The sequence below is a fragment of the Globicephala melas genome, chromosome 13, assembly GCF_963455315.2.
Source record: "Globicephala melas chromosome 13, mGloMel1.2, whole genome shotgun sequence".
NCBI classification, from domain to species: Eukaryota; Metazoa; Chordata; class Mammalia; order Artiodactyla; family Delphinidae; genus Globicephala; species Globicephala melas.
The window spans coordinates 43,172,931-43,196,383 of record NC_083326.1 but is presented as its reverse complement, the minus strand read 5'-3'; the positions used below and the strand labels follow the sequence as shown (position 1 = coordinate 43,196,383).

At 39.0% G+C, this 23,453-nt stretch overlaps 1 protein-coding gene and 1 long non-coding RNA gene across 2 annotated transcripts in view; one reads left to right on the top strand and one right to left on the bottom strand.

The window, feature by feature from the left end:
* The window catches only part of LOC115863564 (uncharacterized), a 173,438-nt gene that overhangs the window by 16,951 nt on the left and 133,034 nt on the right, over positions 1-23,453 (bottom strand). The window lies entirely within an intron of this gene.
* Positions 15,409-23,453, top strand: part of DSG1 (desmoglein 1) — a 37,521-nt gene continuing 29,476 nt past the window's right edge. Inside the window, exon 1 of the mRNA XM_030876469.2 lies at positions 15,409-15,456. Coding sequence (XP_030732329.1) covers positions 15,409-15,456 — 48 coding nt within the window. The remainder of the gene's footprint in view (positions 15,457-23,453) is intronic.

Below are 23,453 nucleotides of genomic sequence, written 5' to 3'. Positions count from 1 at the left end.
TTCAAAAAGAGTCATGTACCAAAATGTTCATTGCAGCTCTATTTACAATAGCCTGGAGATGGAGACAACCTAAGTGTCCATCATTGGATGAATGGATAAAGAAGATGTGGCACATATATACAATGGAATATTACTCAGCCATAAAAAAGAAACAAAATTGAGCTATTTGTAATGAGGTGGATAGACGTAGTATCTGTCATACAGAGTGAAGTAAGTCAGAAAGAGAAAGACAAATATCGTATGCTAACACATATATATGTAATTTAAGAAAAAAAATGTCGTGAAGAACCTAGGGGTAAGACAGAAATAAAGACACAGACCTACTAGAGAATGGACTTGAGGATATGGGGAGGGGGAATGGTATGCTGTGACAAAGTGAGAGAGAGGCATGGACATATATACACTACCAAACATAAGGTAGATAGCTAGTGGGAAGCAGCCGCATAGCACAGGGAGATGAGCTGGGTGCTTTGTGACCGCCTGGAGGGGTGGGATAGGGAGTGTGGGAGGGAGGGAGACGCAAGAGGGAAGAGATATGGGAACATATGTATATGTATAACTGATTCACTTTGTTATAAAGCAGAAACTAACACACCGTTATAAAGCAATTATACTCTAATAAAGATGTAAAAAAAAAAAAAAAAAAGCCCACAGTTCTTTGTCTGTCATATAATACCATGCATATTCCTCAGCAGGGCATTCAAAGTCCTCCACATTCTGCCAACTCATCAGCCCTGCTACCTTCAACAACATAAAAAATATACTTAGGTCCAACTGACTCCTTTTTGCCCTGAAAAATACATATCCCTTTCTGCCTTCATTTCCATCTATATCTCCATTTGTTGAGAATGTAGTTATCCTAAAAATTTCAAAAGCTACCTCTTCCATGAAGTGTTCTCCGATTCCCTTAATGTGGAAATTATTTCCCTTTTGTAGGACTCAGAACACTCACTGTATGCATTTCCTATCACACATACATCAATGTGCCTTGTAATAGAGACAAAACTCGTCACCCCTTTGAGAGCCAGTCAAGATTGTAGCCTTCTTAAAGACAGGACCCTCCTTTTTTCTTTTTCAGTATTTCAGCTTTGCTTTATTTATTTTTTATAATTGGGGTATAGTTGTTTTACAATGTTGTGTTAGTTTCTACTGTATAGTGAAGTGGAGTTCCCTGTGCTATATAGCAGGTTCTCATTAGTTGTCTATTTTATACATATTAGTGTATATATGTCAATCCCAATCTCCCAATGTATCCCAGTCCCCTTCCCTCGCTTGGTGTCCATACGTTTGTTCTCTATATCTGTGTCTCTATTTCTGCCTTGCAAACCAGTTCATCAAGACAGAAACTTCTATTACCCTTTTTTTTTTTTTACATTTTTATTGGGGTATAATTGCTTTACAATGGTGTGTTAGTTTCTGCTTTATAACAAAATGAATCAGTTATACATATACATATGTTCCCATATCTCTTCTCTCTTGCGTCTCCCTCCCTCCCACACTCCCTATCCCACCCCTCCAGGCGGTCACAAAGCACACAGCTGATCTCCGTGTGCTATGCGGCTGCTTCCCACTAGCTATCTACCTTATGTTTGGTAGTGTATATATGTCCATGCCTCGCTCTCGCTTTGTCACAGCTCATCCTTCCCCCTCCCCATATCCTCAAGTCCGTTCTCTAGTAGGTCTGTGTCTTTATTCCTGTCTTACCCCTAAGTTCTTCATATTACCCATTTTTACCTCTCCTAAAAACTAGTACAGTCCCTAGTAGGGCTCAAGAATGTTGGTGGAGGGGTTTCCCTGGTGGCGCAGAGGTTGAGAGTCCGCCTGAGGATGCAGGGGTCGCGGGTTCGTTCCCCAGTCCAGGAGGATCCCACATGCCACGGAGCGGCTGGGCCCGTGAGCCATGGCCGCTGAGCCTGCGTGTCCAGAGCCTGTGCTCCCGAAAAAAGAATGTTGGTGGAACTGAATTTTTTAAACTGTAGTCAAATAACACTTTCTGAAAATGATGAAGTAAATTTTTATCATCTCATAGGCTATATGGTCACCCCTAAATGGAAAATATTCTAGACAGCTATCAATGAATATATTACCCTGAAACATGACAGTATCATCATCATCAAAAGCAGTCTTCAAAAATGAAAGGAAATGGTGGAAAATCTTGAAATGTTAGAGGGTGATTGCATTTTGTTTGCACCAGATACAATAAGTAAGTTGGAGACATAAATTTGCCTCTGAGAGGCTGCAGTATTAAGACGTTTTGATTTGGGAGGAAATATGATTACTGTAGTTACCCAAGAAGAGGCATGACATAAGGAAAGCAATGTTTCAGAAACAATATTCTGGAAGAGGAATACAAAACTAAAGAGAAGAACGCAGAGACGCAATTAGAGGTGTGGCCCGGCAATGTCAGCTGAAGAGGGCCAGGAGGGGATCTATGACAGCAAAAATGAAGACAGAAAGGCACAGATACAAATTTAAAGTATATCAGGAGTTGAGTTAGGTAAGCTACAAAGAAAAGAAGAAATCAAGCATTTTAGGGATCAATTCTATTGTATCATAAATGTGTAGGATTCCCAAAGCACCTTGTGCATGTTTCTATTTAGCAAGTTGGGAAAAAGTGTGTTTTCTTTCTCATCCCAGCTAGCTTGGAGCCACTTAAGGGCAAGGACCATGTTGCATCCATCTTTGCAACTCCCGTGCCTAGTATAGGCACAGAGAAGGCCACAGAAAAAAATATTGTAGAACTGAATTGATGACAATTTATTATAGGTAAAAGGGAGGACTGAACTTGCACACGAAATTCAAAGAGTACCCTGGGGTGGTAGCTGATACACATATGTGTGTGAATCACACAGTCTTCCAGAAAGGAGTAGTAATACTTTTGTTTCAGGATGTTTGCAACTATGGGGTAACCTTTTTAAGAATAGGGTTCAAAATTATTTTGAACATTACATAGCACCAAGCATAGTACTGAGCATGCAGTGGATGTTCAATTAGAAATATTTTTAAATATATTTTTTTAAAAATCGACAATAAAAATCATCTTCATTTAATCATAAAATATTTAAGTAAAGTCCAGTGTTTTCAAAATCACATGAGATTTTCCCTTGCTAATGAATAGTCTTTCTATATAGAGAAAAACACATAAGATGTGATCATGTTGGACTCTCATTTAGAACTGACTAGAGAAAAATGAAAAAGTTTTCCTTATATCCGATTTAAAGGAAAGGAAGAAGAGTTAGACTATAGATTATTCTAGTCAATTAAATAAAGTCTTTCTGAAAATATAAAACTAAAAATATAATTTGATTATCAAGATGTATCTTTTCTTCAATAATTAATTGCTTCCTGATTTCTGTGCACACTCTCTAGATTAATCTTCTGAATTCTCCTAAAATCAACTAATGTACTAATGAATCATATTTTGTATTACAAACTATTCATTTGATGCAGGAGTTAATAAAATTTTTCTGTAAAGGGCAAGATAAGTAATTATTTTAGGCTTGGCAGGCTACTTGGTCTCTGTCATAACTACTCAGCTCTGCTGTTGTAAAGGGAAAGTAGCCATAAACAATACATAAGCCAGTGAGTATGGTTGTGTTCCAATAAAATAACAAAGAAGGCAATGAGCCAGATTTGGCCCATGGCTATAATTTGCCAACACCTACTTTAGTCCATTATTTTTAAATTTATTATAAAAATTCTCAAATATACAGAAAACAAAGAGAAAACCATATGCTATCATTTAGCTTTAACAGTTAACGTTTTGCCATATTTACTTCAGCTATTTTATTGCTGAATTACCATTAAAAATATTTCTGGGACTTCCGAGAAGATGGCGGAAGAGTAAGACGCGGAGATCACCTTCCTCCCCACAGATACACCAGAAATACATCTACGCGTGGAACAACTCCTACGGAGCACCTACTGAACGCTGGCAGAAGACCTCAGACCTCCCAAAAGGCAAGGAACCCCCCACGTACCTGGTTAGGGCAAAAGAAAAAACTAAACAGAGACAAAAGGATAGGGACGGGTCCTGCACCAGCGGGAGAGAGCTGTGAAGGAGGAAAAGTGTCCACACACTAGGAAGCCCCTTCGCGGGTGGAGACTTCGGGAGGCGGAGTGGGGGAGCTTGGGAGCCGCGGAGGAGAGCACAGCAACAGGGGTGCGGAGGGCAAAGCGGGCAGATTCCAGCGCAGAGGATCGGGCCGACCGGAACTCGCCAGCCGAGAGGCTTGTCTGCTCGCCCGCCGGGGCGGGCGGGACTGGGAGCTGAGGCTCCGGCTTTTGTCGGAGCGCCGGGAGAGGACTGAGGTTGGCAGCGTGAACACAGCCTGCAGGGCGTTAGTGCACCGCGGCTAGCCGCGAGAGAGTCCGGGGAAAAGTCTGGACCTGCCGAAGAGGCAGGAGACTTTTGCGTCCCTCTTTGTTTCCTGGTGCACGGGGAGAGGGGATTGAGGGCGCTGCTTGGGAGAGCTCCGGGGACGGGCGCGAGCCGCGGCTGGAGGTGCGGAGCCCAGAGACGGACATGGGACGCTACGGCCGCTGCTGCCGCCACCAGGAGGCCTGTGTGCGAACGCGGGTCGCTGGCCACACGCCCTTCCGGGGAGCCTGTGCAGCCCGCCACTGCCGGGGTCCCGGGATCCAGGGACGGCTCCCCCGGGAGGGCGCGCGGCGCGCCTCAGGCTGCAGCGTCGCGCCGGCCTCTGCCGCTGCAGGCCCGCCCCGCACTCCGTGGCCCTCCCTACCCCCCGGCCTGAGTGAGCCAGAGCCTCCGAATCAGCGGCTCCTTTAACCCCGTCCTGTCTGAGCAAAGAACAGACGCCCTCCGGCGACCTACACGCACAGGCGGGGCCAAATCCAAAGCTGAGCCCCTGGGAGCTGTGAGAACAAAGAAGAGAAAGGGAAATCTCTCCCAGCAGCCTCAGAAGCAGCGGATTAAAGCTCCACAATCAACTTGATATACCCTGCATCTGTGGAATACCTGAATAGTCAACGAATCATCCCAAATTAAGGAGCCCTGTGGATGAAAGGCTCTTGGTGCTGCAGCCAGGAGTCAGTGCTGTGCCTCTGAGGTGGGAGAGCCAACTTCAGGACACTGGTCCACAAGAGGCCTCCCAGCTGCACATAATATCAAACAGCAAAAATCTCCGAGAGATCTCCATCTCAACGCCAGCACCCAGCTTCACTCAACGACCAGCAAGCTACAGTGCTGGACATCCTATGCCAAACAACTAGCAAGACAGGAACACAACCCCACCCATTAGCAGAGAGGCTGCCCAAAATCATAATAAGTCTACAGACACCCCAAAACACACCACCAGACGTGGACCTGCCCACCAGAAAGACAAGATCCAGCCTCATCCACCAGAACACAGGCACTAGTACCCTCCACCAGGAAGCCGACACAACCCACTGAACCAACCGTAGCCACTGGGGACAGACACAAAAAACAACAGGAACTACGAACCTTCATCCTGCAAAAAAGGAGACCACAAAAACAGTAAGATAAGCAAAATGAAAAGACAGAAAAACACACAGCAGATGAAGGAGCAAGATAAAAACCCACCAGACCTAACAAATGAAGAGGAAATAGGCAGTCTACCTGAAAAAGAATTCAGAGTAATGATAGTAAGGTTGATCCGAAATCTTGGAGATAGAATGGACAATAGAATGGACAAAATGCAAGAATCAGTTAACAAGGACCTAGAAGAACTAAAGATGAAACAAGCAACGATGAACAACACAATAAATGAAATTAAAAGTACTCTAGATGGGATCAATAGCAGAATAACTGAGGCAGAAGAACGGATAAGTGACCTGGAAGATAAAATAGTGGAAATAACTACTGCAGAGCAGAATAAAGAAAAAAGAATGAAAAGAACTGAGGACAGTCTCAGAGACCTCTGGGACAACATTAAACGCACCAACATTCGAATTATAGGGGTTCCAGAAGAAGAAGAGAAAAAGAAAGGGACTGAGAAGATATTTGAAGAGATTATAGTTGAAAACTTCCCTAATATGGGAAAGGAAATAGTTAATCAAGTCCAGGAAGCACAGAGAGTCCCATACAGGATAAATCCAAGGAGAAATACGCCAAGACACATATTAATCAAACTGTCAAAAATTAAATACAAAGAAAACATATTAAAAGCAGCAAGGGAAAAACAACAAATAACACACAAGGGAATCCCCATAAGGTTAACAGCTGATGTTTCAGCAGAAACTCTGCAAGCCAGAAGGGAGTGGCAGGACATATTGAAAGTGTTGAAGGAGAAAAACCTGCAACCAAGATTACTCTACCCAGCAAGGATCTCATTCAGATTTGATGGAGAAATTAAAACCTTTACAGACAAGCAAAAGCTGAGAGAGTTCAGCACCACCAAACCAGCTCTACAACAACTGCTAAAGGAACTTCTCTAGGCAAGAAACACAAAAGAAGGAAAAGACCTACAATAACAAACCCAAAACAATTAAGAAAATGGGAATGGGAACACACATATCGATAATTACCTTAAATGTAAATGGACTAAATGCTCCCACCAAAAGACACAGATTGGCTGAATGGATACAAAAACAAGACCCATATATTTGCTGTCTACAAGAGACCCACTTCAGACCTAGAGACACATACAGACTGAAAGTAAGGGGATGGAAAAAGGTATTTCATGCAAATGGAAACCAAAAGAAAGCTGGAGTAGCAATTCTCATATAAGTTTTATATATATATATATATATATATATATGTAGTTTGCTTGAGTGCAGTGTTTTTTGTTTTCTGTACTGAATTCATTAGCATGGGTCGGTATAAAATTTAGCATAGGTCAATATGTAATTTGTAAACTAATAAGGTCTTAAAAGTGAGGAATTAAATCTTTTAAATTTAATTATTTATTGTAAAGAGCAGAATAGCATACATAAACAGGTGCCTAAGGAAAACTTGTATTCTAATATGGAACTCTCATGAACACCTTTTTTTTTTTCTTCTAACGGTATGATAGTAGGCCATTTGATTATTTTTATGGCTTTAACTTTACAACAATGAAATATTCGTAAATTTTAAAAAGTATTTTTCTTTATTTGATGCGGGTGGGATACTGGAGAAATGAAAGGTCAAACACCTATTGAGGAATCCATACTTGTCTATATATTGTGTACTTTTATTTCAAGAACTGATTTAAAATTCCTAAAAGGATGCTATAATAAGTTATTATGCCATTTTACAGACTGAATTAAGTGAATTTCAGGGAGGTATGAAACTTGCCTAAGGCTATCCAGCTACCAAGCGGTAGAAGTGAGAATTAAATCCAGGTATACCTATCGCCAAAGTTTCTGCTCATCTCTTTACATCATCCACTTTTAATAGCCAATGCTTTCCTGCTTACAAATATGACTAAGGTTGCCAGACAGTCAACATTCCTTTTTAATCAGATAGAAAAATTACTGTTGACTCTCTAAAGACATATTCCTTTTCCATTAAGTGACTTTAGTTGTTCAAATGATACTTCCAGACAGTAGTAATCATACAGTTGGGGACTAAGAACAGAACTCAGGGATGTGTCTAGCAGTCAGTAAAGACCAACTGGGCTCACTGATGATATTTACGGTCATTTCCTCTAGACTAACATAATCTTATTAATAAGACCCTAATAATTCACAGTACTGCCCTTGCCTGATTGTTTGTTCTTCTCCCTCTATCACTCTCTCTTTCCCCATATTATTATTATTTTTGGCAATTTTTGGTGAATTAAATTCAGGGATTAGTACTCAGGAGTACTCGTCACAAAAGCAGAGAATCTTAGCTCACACCAAAGGAAGAAAATAGAGAAAAAGTATAAATTATATGAATACACACACATACACACATGTGCCAACTATATGCTGCACTTCTCCAAAATCTATTCGGTATCTGCACATTTACTGTATATTAGCAGTAAGACCAGAAATGAGCGTAACGCTCTGTTTACAAGGCACAGAAAAGAGACCCAAATATGGAAATTACTAGCAATGAGAATGGGGAAGAAAGACTACAACAAGGAATGTAGATGATATTTTTGTTTCCTAGCTATGATGCCAAATATTGAACTTTCAACTTGAGACAAGGAGGCCATAAAAAGTTGTATTAGTTTCCTAGAGCTGCCATGACAAAGTACCAGAGACTGAGGAGGTTAAACAACAGAAATTTACTCACTCACAGGTCTAGAGGCTAGAAATCTGAGATAAGGTGTCAGCAGGATTGATTTCTTCTCAAGTATCCCTTCTTGGTTTGTAGATGCCATGTTTTCCTTTTGTCTTCACATGGTCTTCTCTCTGTGCATGTCTGTGTCCTAATATTTTCTTTTTATAAGGACACCAGTCATAGTGGATTAGAGCCCACCCATTTGACCTCATTTGACCTCAGTTACCTACTTAAGGGCCTTATCTCCAAATACAGTCATATTACCAGGTATTGGGGGTTAAGACTTCCACATATTAACTTGAGCAGGACACAATTCAGCTGATAATAGAAGATAAGAGTAATTTAAGCAAGTAAGTAACTGTTGTTTACAGTGAGTTGCTTAAGGATATGAATTTACTCAAGAAAAACAAGAAGAAATTACATAACACTGTACGTTATACAAAGATATTAAATTAATCATCATAACATCCTGTGAGATGGGCATTAAATTATACCAAGCAAGATGAAGCAACTTATCCGGAATTGTATAGTTGGTACTTTCCAGAATTTAAACCAGGTATTTTCCCAGTTCCACTCTACGTTTTATATTCATTTCATTAGTTGAAATGAATTTTGAGTCTTCATTTTGCTTAGTTTCTGAAGTTACATGGGGATAGAATGGAGTTGGATCTTTTCAGTGACATTCACACATGGGGAAGGAAATTGAGTCCAGAAGCTTCAGCAATGTTTCCATGGAGAACACTAACAACAGAACCAGAAACACCGTTATCCTTTTGGTTCAGTGATCTTTCCTGAAGCACTACAAGAATCAATCTTAAGAAGCCCAGTGCTTTCCAAACTTTCACCAATGGGCTCTGTAGGGTCCTCTAACAGTATCTAAGAGACTAACTAGTTTCACATCCCAAGCCACTTAAGACAAGGAGTTCTGATTGTTCTCTGTGAGGAAATCAAGTGACAATCATAGCTGGTGATTTAGGATAGTTTCTTCAGGGCCCAGGCAAAACCTAATACACAGTAATAATCATTGTTAACTGCATCTTTGACAAGGATTAATCAGGTATCAAAGAGGTCTATAAATTGGGAGAAATTATGATCAAAGAGAAACATAGACCACAGATATTTAATTAATGCTCAATTATTTATGAGTTTAACTTTGGTTAACCTAATTTTCCTTCTTCTAGACAATTTCCAATTCGTCTCCACAAAGAGACCAGAATAAGCACCTTCCAATACAGGATTTATTGTGTTGCTTTAATTTAAAGCATACAGTGACTTCTACATTCACTCCACCAAGTTTTGCCAGGAGAGAAAAGGAGACGTTATAGTTTGTCTTGAATTAGATATGCCACCATACTTGACTTAGCTCATCCTACTGGAAGCACTTTGAGGGCAGATTCTACAGTCTTGTCTTACATCCTCTACGGAATCAAGCCAAGGGAATCACACACAGTTACAGCTGGAAAAACATTTGTTCTGGGTTAATACTTTTAGCCTTTACCACCAAGACTTTATCACCAAGACCTACCTTTACAGTCTCTAAACAGGAGACCTTCTTGCCTTCCCTTTTCATATTGACTAGGAAGGTAAAGGGAAGAACTGAGAAGTACCCAAAGTCAGCTAGCAGCCAGCACAGATAAATCATCTGTGGAGATATTGTTTCTTTCAAAAGATATAAACATAAGAGGAAGTCCTAGTGTTTGAAGCAACTGTGCATAATAAAATTCCATGAAAACCTAGAAATCCAGATGCAGATCAGTAACATATTGGTTAAATAAGCTGTTATGTTCATGCAATGGACAAGTGTACATACATTAAGAAGAACGAGATACTCTTTTCTATGAGATTCTCTTTTCACTGAACTCATCAGTGCTGCAAACACAATGTTACATAATACTTTTTCTTTAACATTATATCAGGCATCCTCATCTTGTCCTGCATTTATTGCCAGTGTTACTAAAGTCTATCACTTACCTCTTTCTCTTTTAGACATATAATTTCTTCTTATTTTGGAAGCATTCATCAATCCCTATTTTACTCTTTCTTTTAAATTACAAATGAATATTGAATTTTATAAAATATCTTTTGGGGGATATTTCAAGTGATTGTATACTTTTGCTCTCCTTTGACCTTGTTATATGGTAAATTATATTTTGTTATTTTATATTATGCTATTTATTATATATTGTATTATGTTTACTAATGACATTTAATATATTATAATTACATTATTTTTAAGGTAGCATTTTGTTTTAGATAGACAAAACAACCAGTGGGATAGGAAGCATCTTAAAATTAGATGCGAGAGCATAAGGGAATTGAGATTAAAATAAAATTCACCTTTTGGAAAAAAAAAAAAATATTTCTGTCATCATGAGATTTTGTTCCTACATAATTTAGCATGTATCTTTAAAAATACATATCAATAAATATATTAATAAATAGAAATATAATTATAATTAGCCAATCATAATCAATTGTATAATTTTATATAATTATAATAAATAAATATCATCATAAATATAAATTAATTGATACAATAAATGATATTAATAAATCATTAATAAATAAGACATAGTACTAATAAAATTTATAATAATTCCCCAACAGTCTATATTTAAATGTTCTCAAATACCCCCAAAGTTATTTCTATAGGTGTTTTGTTCAAGTCAGGTTAGTACTAATAAAAGTTATAATAATTCCCCAACAGTCTATATTTAAAATTCCCCAAAGAGCCCCAAAGTTATTTCTTTCTCTTTTTTTTTAACATCTTTATTGGAGTATAATTGCTTTACAATGGTGTGTTAGTTTCTGCTTTATAACAAAGTGAGTCAGCTATACATACACATATATCCCCATATCTCTTCCCTCTTTTGTCTCCCTCCCTCCCACCCTCCTTATCCCACCCCTCTAGGTGGTCACAAAACACCGAGCTGATCTCCCTGTGCTATGTGGCTTCTTCCCACTAGCTATCTATTTTACATTTGGTAGTGTATATATGTCCATGCCACTCTCTCACTTCGCCCCAGCTTACCCTTGCCCCTCCCCACGTCCTCAAGTCCATTCTCTGCATTTGCGTCTTTATTCCTATCCTGCCCCTAGGTTCTTCAGAACTTTTTTTTTTTTTTTTTTTAGATTCCATATGTGTGTGTTAGCATACGGTATTTGATTTTCTCTTTCTGACTTACTTCACTCTGTGTGACAGACTCTAGGTCCATCCACCTCACTATAAATAATTCAATTTCATTTCTTTTTATGGCTGAGTAATATTCCATTGTATATATGTGCCACATCTTCTTTATCCATTCATCTGTCGATGGACATTTAGGTTGCTTCCATGTCCTGGCAATTGTAAATAGTGCTGCAATGAACATTGTGGTACATGTCTCGTTTTGAGTTATGGTTTTCTCAGGGTATATGCCCAGTAGTGGGATTGCTGGGTCATATGGTAGTTCTATTTTTAGTTCCCAAAGTTATTTCTGTAGCTGTTTTGTTCAAACCAGGAATCCCATTAAGTATCAGCCATTGCATTTGATTGTTATACACAAAGTCTCAGTTAATCTAAAGCAGCCTCCATCCCCAGACTTTTTTGTGACTCATTGAGGAATAGTCTGACTTTAAACAATGTGAACAAGACCTAGAATCAAGGGACTTCCCTGGTGGCACAGTGGTTAAGAATCTGCCTGCCAGTGCAGGGGACGTGGGTTTGAGCCCTGGTCCAGGAAGATCCCACATACTGCGGAGCAACTAAGCCCGTGCGCCACAATTACTGAGCCTGTGCTCTAGAGCCCGCAAGCCACAACTACTGAGTCCACATGCCACAACTACTGAAGCCTGCGCGCCTACAGCCCGCGCTCAGCAAAAAGAGAAGCCACCGCAATGAGAAGCCCACACGCCGCAAAGAAGAGTAGCCCCTGCTCGCCACAAGAGAAAGCCCACGTGCAGCAACAAAGACCAAACACAGCCAAAATAAAAATAAACAAAATAAATAAATTTATTTTTTTAAAAAGACCTGGAATCAATACATCTCATAGGAACATTAATATAGAGGGAAATACAAACGTTTTTGTTCCTATTATCCTTAACATTTATCTCAATTCTCCACTTTTAACATTAAAAAAAAATCTTTCACCTATTTTTTAAACAATTTCTAGAGCTGATTAAGGTAATTTAGATACATATATGACACCAGAGGCTCACATATAACATAAAAACATATTCCAAAGTTTTTCTCTGGAATATATGAGTCCATGCTATGGGTGCTGTGTAAATGAAGGGAGATAGAATAGTCACTTTAATAAGGCTTAAGAAATTCTAGATCAGTAGAATCCATCACCTCTTGTGAAAGATGCTGATTATTTTGTCTTTCAAGAGGGTATTACAGTATCCCAAGCTGTGAAAAAAATATAGAAATGTAGACACTTGGGTTGACATTCTAGGGTGTGCTGTGCCTTATGAGAGAGCAAAATTATCTCCCAGAAGAATTTTGATCCTTGTGAGGAAATCTGTCAGCTTACCAGAAAACACCAGAAAAAAAAAAAACAAACAGAAAAATCACCCCAAATTTCATAAAATTCCCATAAAGTGAGAACTGTTGGTATGTAAGTGGAGGTGCACATAATGAACATTGTTCATAGTAGAAATAGGGTACAGTGAGACCAGAGAGAAGAAGCAACCTTATACAGCACTTATGCCACAGTGGGGTGTGAGGTTACAGATAAGGGGCCTGGAAGAAATACCTGAGAAAACATGACCATAGAAATGAGAGAGGTGTGTGCTCTTGCCTACCTATGTTTTAAAGTTTCTCAATTCATTGGCATTAAGAAATAGGATCAGCAAGGAGTCAAAAATAAGGGACTTGGCAACTGAGATAACAGAAATGCATAAAAGAAAAGGAATCAAATGTGCTGACTGGAAAAGTAGAAAGCTAGAGTTCCCTCAACTGAGCAAAAGAATAGGGTAGATTTAATTAGAAGGAGCTGACTTTATAAAGAACAGGAATTAAGACTTGGGATAAGATGGAAGATAATAAAAGCAGTGATGCTCTAACCTCTCTGCACTGGGCAATATGGTAACCACTGGCCACATGTGGCTATTTAAATTTAACTTAAAAATTCAGTTCCTTAGTCCTATTAGTTACATTTCCAATGTTCAATAGCCACATATGGTTAGTGGCTACCATAGTGGATGCACAGATAGAGAATGTTTCCACATTTCAGGAAGTTGTCTATTGAACGATACTGTTCTAAGGACATTAAGATGAGTAGGAAAGAAAAAGGCAGAGAAAGAGATGAAGGAGGAGGGATGGTGGTTCATAAACTCCCTTCCCCATTTCTTGCTTAATGTCACTAGTTCTCATGTGACAATTAACATAGCCACTGTTCTGCAGCATCGGAGTTCTGCCACACCTCCTCTCCAGAAAGCTGCTGGAGACTTTGCTGCCTTAGGATGCTCTAGTTGGTTGGTACCGTGGAACAAGGCCTTGAGTTAGGGGTGGAGTCAGAACTGGGTGTGGGGAAGAGTCATTCCATGGATGAAGAGGCCCTGTGTACATCTTAGCACCACGCCCAGAATTCAAGGTGGATAAAACATTCACTGGCCGGTGGAAAGCTTGCAGGAGCAAGTCCTTTCGCCTCCAGTGCCCAGTGAGTCTTCAGTCATTCATGGTCAGACGGTCCTACTACTAATACATTACTCAGACTAAGTCATAGGTCGATACTTACGTTCTATCTTACTTGATGAATAAGAAATTTGGCCTGATCATCTCCTTTTATTTTATTAATTCACATCAATCAATCCCTATCATAAGCATTCTTATGCACTTCAAGTAAATACAGGGAGCCTACCTCCTTCCCTCTAAACTCCATGATGATTAGCATGAAATTTCAAGTCAGTGTGGAGGAACCTTCTTTGCCACATACCTGCAGTGAAATGACAGCATTCTAGAGAACCTCTGACCCTCAGAGATATCCTTCCTTTCTGGGACCATTTTTAACACCTTTTGACCATAATCAACATCTTATCAGATAGATCTCTTTTTCCAGACTGCCATTTCGATCTCCATAGACTTCCTGCCACTCACAATATTTATACGAGACATTGCCAGGTGAACAGGAGGTTACCCCCAGAACACTTCCAAAGGCTTCCCTGTGAGAGTCATTATTTATTTTCACAGACTTCAGGGCTGCATTCAGTTTCCTGTTTGCATGTGTGGGCAGCCTTTTCTCCAGTGTATTCCCGGTGCTCTAATTGGTTCACTATATAGATTCTTGGCTCTGGGCTCGGGAATCGTCATTGACTTTTAACCCACCTCACCTGAAGAACAGCTTTCTGTGTTTCCATTTTTAAAATTATCAACAGGACTTTAATTGGTGGATTTGATTGTTTACTTTTAAGCTGGTTTAGTGATATTTTAAATTTTGTTTTACTGCATTTGAAGAGGACAGAAACTTAAAGAGAGAAAAATAATTGGGGAAGGAAGATATTCATTTAGAGAGAACACAGAGACTTCCCTGGACTTAGGCTGGTCACTTAAAAGGGATTGTGATTTATGCAAGGAACATTATAAGTATCACAGTTTTGCTTGTATGAACTAATGCTTTAAAAAATAATCCTCACTTTTACATTAGCAAATTTTCTGTCTCTTAAAAAATAGCTTAGAAAATGACTGTTTCCTAAAGACCACAGAAATTGAAAGTTTATAATGTTCTACTGTGATCTGAAGATCTGGCAAGGAGCATGGGCCAGATAATCCTCTTTGAATAATATAAACTTCCAGACTCCACTTGCCTTTTTAGCATGGGAAGAAGCTAAACAACCTGTAAATAAAGCACAGGGTGAAAAGCCCCTATCAGTTGTACAACTCTCCACACTTCTGATCATTTTAAATGCCTACCACTGGAAACCTTCAATAAAGGAATGAATCTTCCATGCCTCACAAAGAGCTGCCTTTCAGCTAGAAGAGGGTGTGTCCCCAAGCTTTTACCCGAGAGCAATGATGATCTTGTTAAGCGCTGCAATGAGACCAGCCCAAGTTTTTAGGGTGGGGATCTAGACAGGTTATACGCACATTCAGACCTGCTCCCAGAGAAGAAAGAAACACTTCAAAGCCTGCACATAAGAACATCTACTGAGAAATTATTTTAAGCAGACACCAGCTGAGTGGGGGGAGGAAAAAGAACAGAGAAGAACAAACAAAACTCCCTTGGTCTTGGATGTAAGAGAACCCAGCAGCAATGAACTGGCCCTTCTTCAGAACAGCTGCAGTGCTGTTCATTTTCCTGGTAAGTGGATCCTGTTAAAAACTTTCCATCATCATTTCACTGTAAACAAGTGAGGACTTTAAATGTTTTTTTATGTTACTTCCAACCTAAACCCGTTAAAGGTTTATGTTAATGATAAGGTGATTTTATGAATTAGATTTTTAAATAGTGTTTCTCTCCTTAATTGAAGACTCAAGATCATATTAACGCATCAGTGTTAACTCATCATATCACATCTCTGACATCGAAGTCATTGCTAAGTCATGCCAGGAAAACACTGAATTTGGGAAAATCATATCACTACTTAATAGCATTTTGTTGTTCAAATTCTCTTTTGCAGGTAGGCTTTGAAAACTAATCTCACAGGTGTATCTTGATTTTTAACCTAGACATTTTCCCATACTTTTGGTATCTTTGCTAGTAGATTCACTCTAAATTTTAAAACATAAAATTAGGATCCATACAAATTAAAATCATAGCTGTTTGTGACTGGCTTCACCATCCAAACAATCTCAACGGTTCCACATGTGGTTGGGGGTCCATATCACTATGGACCCACAGTGATAAACTATAACTTCATTTAAAACAACATTTTTTAATTTCAAAAAGAACGGCAGTACAGGAGATTTATAAATGACATAGTAGGTGAAGGAATGGCTATAATAAAGGAGTAAGTATAATTATTATGATACTGGTTCTTACTACTGGAAGGTCAGTAATGACTGTGACATAAAAGTTGTACATTTTATGATCAGAGAAATGTAACAGAATGCTTTATCATTGCCCCCCTACATGTTACTAGTCTTCTCTTTAGAGATAATTCTAAGGGAAACACCAGTGTGTTGCCTCAATTTCACTTATGTTGAAAAACTGAAAATCGTAGTCTTTATCACAATAAGGTTAATATAATCCAAAGAGATGAGTGTCAGGTAAATTGTCCTACATTTTGGCAAGATGTAGTGCTGTGGTGCATATGTGTCTCTAGTTGCTTAATTTTTGAACTGGATTGTTGGGTTTCTATAATAACAAGTTAGATCTTTGATTCAACATATGCTGGTTAACTTGAATTCACTTTTAATTGAGAGGCCATAGCCAGTGAATTTAGTTATAAATGAGCATCAGTAAGCTGTAGCTGTAGTTCCAAACTGCCCTTCAAACATTAGCCTTATTCCATGGACGTGATCCTGAGGATGAGACGATATCATAATTTGGGACACAGCAGGGATTAATGAGCACCACAGAGTACATCATTTGAACATAGGAGTGCTTGTTAATTATGCAATAATAAAATACTTTTATTTTTAATTTCATATAAACTTGATCCAATTAAGGCCTATTACAGCGTCAGTTGATTAAAGTTTATTCAGATGCTTATATACTTTCATTGAATCTATAAGATGCCTTCTTTTACTATTTTTATGATTATTTCTAACTAATTACATCCTATAAAATTCCTTTAAACAGCCAATTGTAACTAGTCGTTCTTCAGTACAATATATCATTTTATCAGAATCATGTATCCTCATTGAACTTTCTTTGTAGAGAGATTTCTGGGCATTTGTACTTTATTTTCTTTCTTTTTAAAAAAATTATTTATTTATTTTTGGCTGCATTGGGTCTTTGTTGCTGCACGTGGGCTTTCTTTAGTTGCGGCGAGCAGGGGCTACTCTTCCTTGCCGCTTGTGGGCTTCTCATTGCGGTGGCTTCTCCTGCTGTGGAGCACGGACTCTAGGCATATGGGCTTCAGTAGCTGTGGCTCGCGGGCTCTTAGAGCGCAGGCTCAGTAGTTGTAGTGCACAGGGCTTAGTTGCTCCGCAGCATGTGGGATCTTCCCGGGCCAGGGCTCGAACCCGTGTCCCCTGCATTGGCAGGCGGATTCTTAACCACTGCACCACCAGGGAAGCCCTGTACTTTATTTTCTGAGTCTGGATAGTTTTTGTTTGTTTATATGTAGGTTGTTTGTTTGTTGCCATATTTTGCTTTGGAATCAATCATAAGTTTCTCATACACCTTACGAAAATTATTTCTCAAAGAATTTATAAAGAATTGAGATGTTTCATTTCATGTTATCGTAACATTTTTTGTAAAACATTTCACTTTCTGAGGTTTAGAAAATCACAATTAATTTTTACTACTGATTTTACTACCAGATGATTTGGATAAATGTCCTTTGGAGCTATCCAATATATTTTTGCTTTAAAATACTTTTTTTCTGAAAATTAACCATCACTATAGCAAACTCTTCCTCTTACTTTTCTTCTTGCCTTATTCTGAATGTTTGCTTTTACCAATTAAAAAAAAAGAAAGAAATCTATGTAAAGTCTTTATATTCTTCTCTGCTCAAAGTTGGTAAGTGAAAATCTACATTAGGGAGCATATTTGGACAATTTTGAAGACCTTTAAGACATTTAAGCGGGTAGTATCTTTAATGCAAACCCACTGAGAGCTGGGCAGCCATGTATTTACAAGTATGTTGTGTAGTCTGCTCAATGTACCTTTAAGTTTTAGACCTTGTTCAAATTAATGGGTTAGATCAGGCAGAATAAAGCTGCAGAACCTGCTCTTATAGAGACCAAGATTGTCACAGGACTATTCCATTATTTAGACAAGTTGGCTGGACAGACAATAGTTTGCAGCTGTTATAACACTGCAAGCCAAATAAATGATGTTGATGCTACATTTATTTTTCTTTCTTTATCGTTTCCATGAGATTAGTGTGTGTGGCTGGCAGGGGGCTGATGGGTGGTTTGAATGGATTCTAGACCAGAAAACAATGTTACCTTTGCATCAAATATAAGAAATCTCTGTGAATGGCTGTAACAGTGGTATAAGATATGGCATGGTGACTGTGGGAAAGCAAAGTAGAACCAGTAGAATTTTTATAGTTCTATTGATTTCTAAAACTTACTTGTGACTTTACCTGGTCCCATCGGTCACCTCAAATCAATACAAATCTCAAGGTGTCTTTTTCTATAAAAGCCAACTTCTGCAGCTTACACTCAAAGAACAAATAAACCTATCTTATCTATTACCAGGATTGATCAGTTTTTCAGTTCATCATACCAGCCTAGCTTCTCTTCTTTCCATGGTTAATACTTCCTTTAAAAAAAAACCCTTCTGACCACCTGATAAGCTAACTCCACAATTTGAACTTAGCTGAAATTATTAAGGATAAAGCAGGTGTTTTTAGAGTATTTCTCAGGACCAGGGCTAAAATACACAGAATGTAATATATACTTTATTACATCATTCATCAACTTAATGTGAACCAGTCATCTTAAATTTCCATAATTGTGTTCATTGATGCCTAAAGCAAGAGAAGGACTAACAAACTAGTACAGACCAAACAGAAGAGAAGCAAAACAGAGGATTCTTTATGCTTTCTTGTGCACATATTACAGTGATACATATTATAGACATTAGAACTTCAGTAAAATATTTTTTTAAATTTTATTCATTTATTTATTTATTTTTGGCTGTGTTGGGTCTTCGTTTCTGTGCGAGGGCTTTCTCTAGTTGCGGCGAGCGGGGGCCACTCTTCATCGCGGTGCGCGGGCCTCTCACTATCACAGCCTCTCTAGTTGCGGAGCACAGGCTCCAGACGCGCAGGCTCAGTAGTTGTGGCTCACGGGCCCAGTTGCTCCACGGCATGTGGGATCTTCCCAGACCAGGGCTCGAACCTGTGTCCCCTGCATTGGCAGGCAGATTCTCAACCACTGCGCCACCAGGGAAGCCCCAAGTAAAATATTTTATAGAAAATGGAAGCAGCATTTCAGTTCACCTGTTAAGTTTATAAATTGTATTTAAGCAAAATGATGATGCTCTTAAAAGCTTTGGAATTTCACAGCAGATTTAGGATCACCATGTTCTTTCACTTTTATGAAAATAGGGAGTACAAATTTGTCATCGTTTAATTGGTTTGAGTTGCCACAGAGTAAAACATTTTGCTGTGTCTGATTTAGGTAATAAAAAACCTAAAGAACTAGGAAATGCTAACTGGATAAATCTGAAGGCATGGCCCCTAAAGGACAAGATTTACCTACTTAACAAGGCTCTGTCTATACCCAGAGCACTTAATTTCTGATAACTCTCTTCTCCACTACACATTCTTCAAGGACACTGTTGCTGAGGTTCCCTGTGTCCTAACAGGCATTGCCTAACACAGAAGCAGGGTGCATGCTCACTACTGCAGTTAGACTCACTATGCTTCCCTCAGTGAGGGAACACCCTTACAGAACACTGGGTCATGTCACCCTTGCTGGCTATGCTTGGCATGCAAGGTCCTTTAATGGACTTAGGCAAGTCAAAGTGGTTTAAATGCCACTGGCTGCTCATCCATACTCTCAGTTGGTCTATGAGCACAGGGCACAACCTTGTCTAATGAAAAACCACATCTTCAGAAATTAATGGCTGCCTGCTGCTCATAAAACGACTTGACTGTAAGTTATTGGAGGGCAGGTTCTGTTCTGATTCACATTGGTATCCTTCACAGTGCCTTGCACCAGTGCAAGGTTGCTCAGTAGATGTCTAATTCACAAAGTAGAGGCATCAAAAGGGAATTTGGGGCTAGTTTATCTTTTTCTCCCCCCACACACTCCAAAAAATCATCAGGGCATTAAACATGAAAATAATCACGCTGAATTTCCCTAACATGTATTTTTACGATGCACTATTACATTTACATTTAATCTAAGGCTTACCATAATAGTTTTAGGGCTTAAGCCCTTTGAAAGTCTTAATCCAGCCTTGGGTCCACACCCAAGTATGGATATACATTTGATACGTATTTGTCAAATAAACAAATAAACCAATAAACAAATATGAGGAATGAGCTATCAAGGTGCTGTCAACTCCAGACTGATAGCTATTGTCCAAGTAATACAAAGGAAAGACAAAACAGGAGGTTTTTTTAAAAGAAGCAAATTATTATATTTTAGCTTTATCTCAGGTTCATCCTTGTGATGTATATAACAGTTAAACACATCAGAATTTGATGCTTAAAAAACTATCAAGAGACTGTGGAAGACTACCTTACAATTATTAAATGCAAGAGGTTTTCCTTATAAAAATCACTTACTACTTTCAAGACCATTTTTATTATATGCAAAGAAATGTAAACCTCAATATCAAAAGAAATAACTAAAAATGAGTATAATTAGAGAGTCATTGAAATTAGCATGCAATTTTGTGTCTTGTGGCTTTTTAAAAAAGTACGTGGATTGGCTCCTAAAATAATGATTCAGGGAGGACTCACTGAGGATGCGCTGTAAGTGAATTATGCACTGCTTTCTTAGAATGTCTTAATTGGAAAGGGCTTTAGTCTCATATACAGTTGAGGAAACTGAGGCACCGAATGGCTAAGCGACTCACCGCAACACCCATAGGCAGAGGTCAAGAGAGTTGAGATGTACTCAGCTTGACAACGCTGTCTTCATCTCTAAGTGATTCTCTGTCACAGTCTCCACAAAACATATTCCCAACTCATTTCAGAATTGAAACTAGTCCCCTAATTGCCCCCAAATAACCTTATCTTTGTTCTAGGGACAAGGTCTAGATCATTCAGGATAGTGTCCTTCAATTTCTCTCTCCAATCAAGTGATTTTCATCTCCATCCTCCTCTCTTCCCTACTCTCTGTCTTCAAAGTCCTTTCTTTCTGCCTATTCCCTCCCATTCTCCCCATCATGACATCTCCAAGGACTTTCATTCTGAACCTCTCCGCTTTCAAATGAAAATTTCTTTCTCTCCTCTTTCTCGTCCTTCAAAAACCCATCTCCCTCTCCCAAAATATTTCCTTGGACACTACGTCTAATTCTACCATCACATATTTTTGTTGGTTTTTTTTTTAATCACCAAACTTGTTAGAAAAGTGACTATCTTTATGCCCTCGGGAATTCCCTGACTGTCCAGTGGCTAGGACTCCATGATTCCACTGCAGGGGGCACGGGTTCGATCCCTAGTCAGGGAACTAAGATCTCACATGCCTCGCAGCACAGGCAAAAGAAAATAAAATGGTTTATGTCCTTTTCCCCTCCATCTTATTCCCCAGTTTCTTTCAGTCAGAAAGGGCCTGTTCCATCCAACTGAAAGCATCTAGTTCAAGGTCACAGAAAATCTCAGATTTCCTCAGGATTCACTCTGCTCAACTATTTCATATCTGATACAGTTCACACCCATCTGTCTTTCACTTTTCCCTTCCTTTGACATCCTTGATATCCAATGATATTTTCTTCCTATTTTTTTCAGCCACTTCTTCTTTTTTCTCTTTTTGTTTCTCATTTCTTGTCATTGTTCCCAGTTATATAAATGTAGGGAATCCCCTAGTTTCATTTTCACCCACAGGCTGTTTCTTTGCTGTATTCTTGAGGGATTTCAAATTCTCACATGATTTCAACTAACCTACCTGCGAAGATATTCCTCCATATATCAGTCTTGGACCACCATTGTTCATGGTGCCAAGTCATATTTCAAACTGCTAAGCATCTTTGCCCAGGCCTTTCTCTGGCATCTCAAACTTGATGTGTTCTAACCAGCTAAATTCTGCTATGGCCTTGCTCCTGATCTGCCCATTTAAAACTGCCACCACCTGAGTTTCTTCCCTCTCTTGACTCCCACATCCCATTGGTTCTCAAGCCCTGTCAATTTCAACCATGCAGTATCTCCCCCTTGATCTTGCCCTGTCTGTTTCCATGGCCACTGCTCCTGTTCAGCTTCTCATCTCTGGCCTGATTTCATGCAAAACACTCAGCTGCTGGTGGCCTGTAATCACTGACTCTTCCCACCACTCCCACCAATTGTTGGCAGAGTAATCTTTTAAACCCACAATTTTATCATGCCTTTACTGTGATCAAAAAACTTCCATATTTTCCTACTGCACACAGGGATTTGATGTCAGAATTGAAAAGGTAACTGTATATAATTTAGTCTACCCCCACCATTTCACAAATGAGAAAACTAAAGCTCAGAGAATCGAGGAAGTACACTGTTTTCTGACTCTACCAAGTCCTCCTTTTATCTCATGGTTTTGCCTTTGAAAGTCCAAGAGTGACATTGTTTCAGAGTTTTTTCTGGACTCGGAGCAAATCACAATAAAGTTATGTCAACAAAACACATTTTTAAGCAGTCTCGGCAGTTTTTTAATTACTAATCCAGTTGAGAGCCTGACACTGTGGTGAAACCTGTTTGGTCTTCTGCCTAAGTTGCTACTCATGGGAAAAAGAATGACCCAGCTCCATAAAGTTGCAAGGTTTCTGAGTCATCTGGCATAGTTCTCCAAAACAAACAGCAGGCACTGACACTTCAGTGTGGTAACGGAAGTACAAGACAGGTAACAGATGCATACACAACTCTGTAGCTATGAAGAAATGGCTTCCAAACAGACAAATTAGATACACCCACACCCCAGTCGTCCCACTCCTACAAACAAGAGCAAGAAGTGTTCAAGAGTTCAGAGGTAGCAAGAAATACACATTTGCATTAACATCACTTCAATTCTGTGCCCAAGAAGGACTCTACAATAACATTTCAGTTACTTGTCCAAAGTAACTTGGATGATTTGGGCCATTTATTTTCCTACCCCCTCCCCTACCCCATAGTATTACTATTATTGTTGTTGTTATTATTTTATATAAGCCTTCCTAATTCACAAGGATATTATGAGATTAGATTAAGATCAGAATTATTTTGAATTCTCAAAGTTGTAATAATGTCAATTCTTTGTAGTATATTTTACCTAGTAATTTACTTGGAATAGGCTCTTATACTTTATTGTAAAACCCACACCTCAAGAACAAATTTAGGCTGAATTGTTCTGGATTGTATTTAGCCCTAAATTAATATCCAAACCTCAATTTCTTCATCTGTAAAATGGAGACAATTATAGTATTGACCACATGTACTAATGAAGATTGAATGCACGGATTTCTCTAAACACATTGCCTAGTACTTAGTTATCATTCAGTGAACTGTAATGGTGATTAATGGTAATGATTAACATTAAATAGATACCAGGAGTGTATAA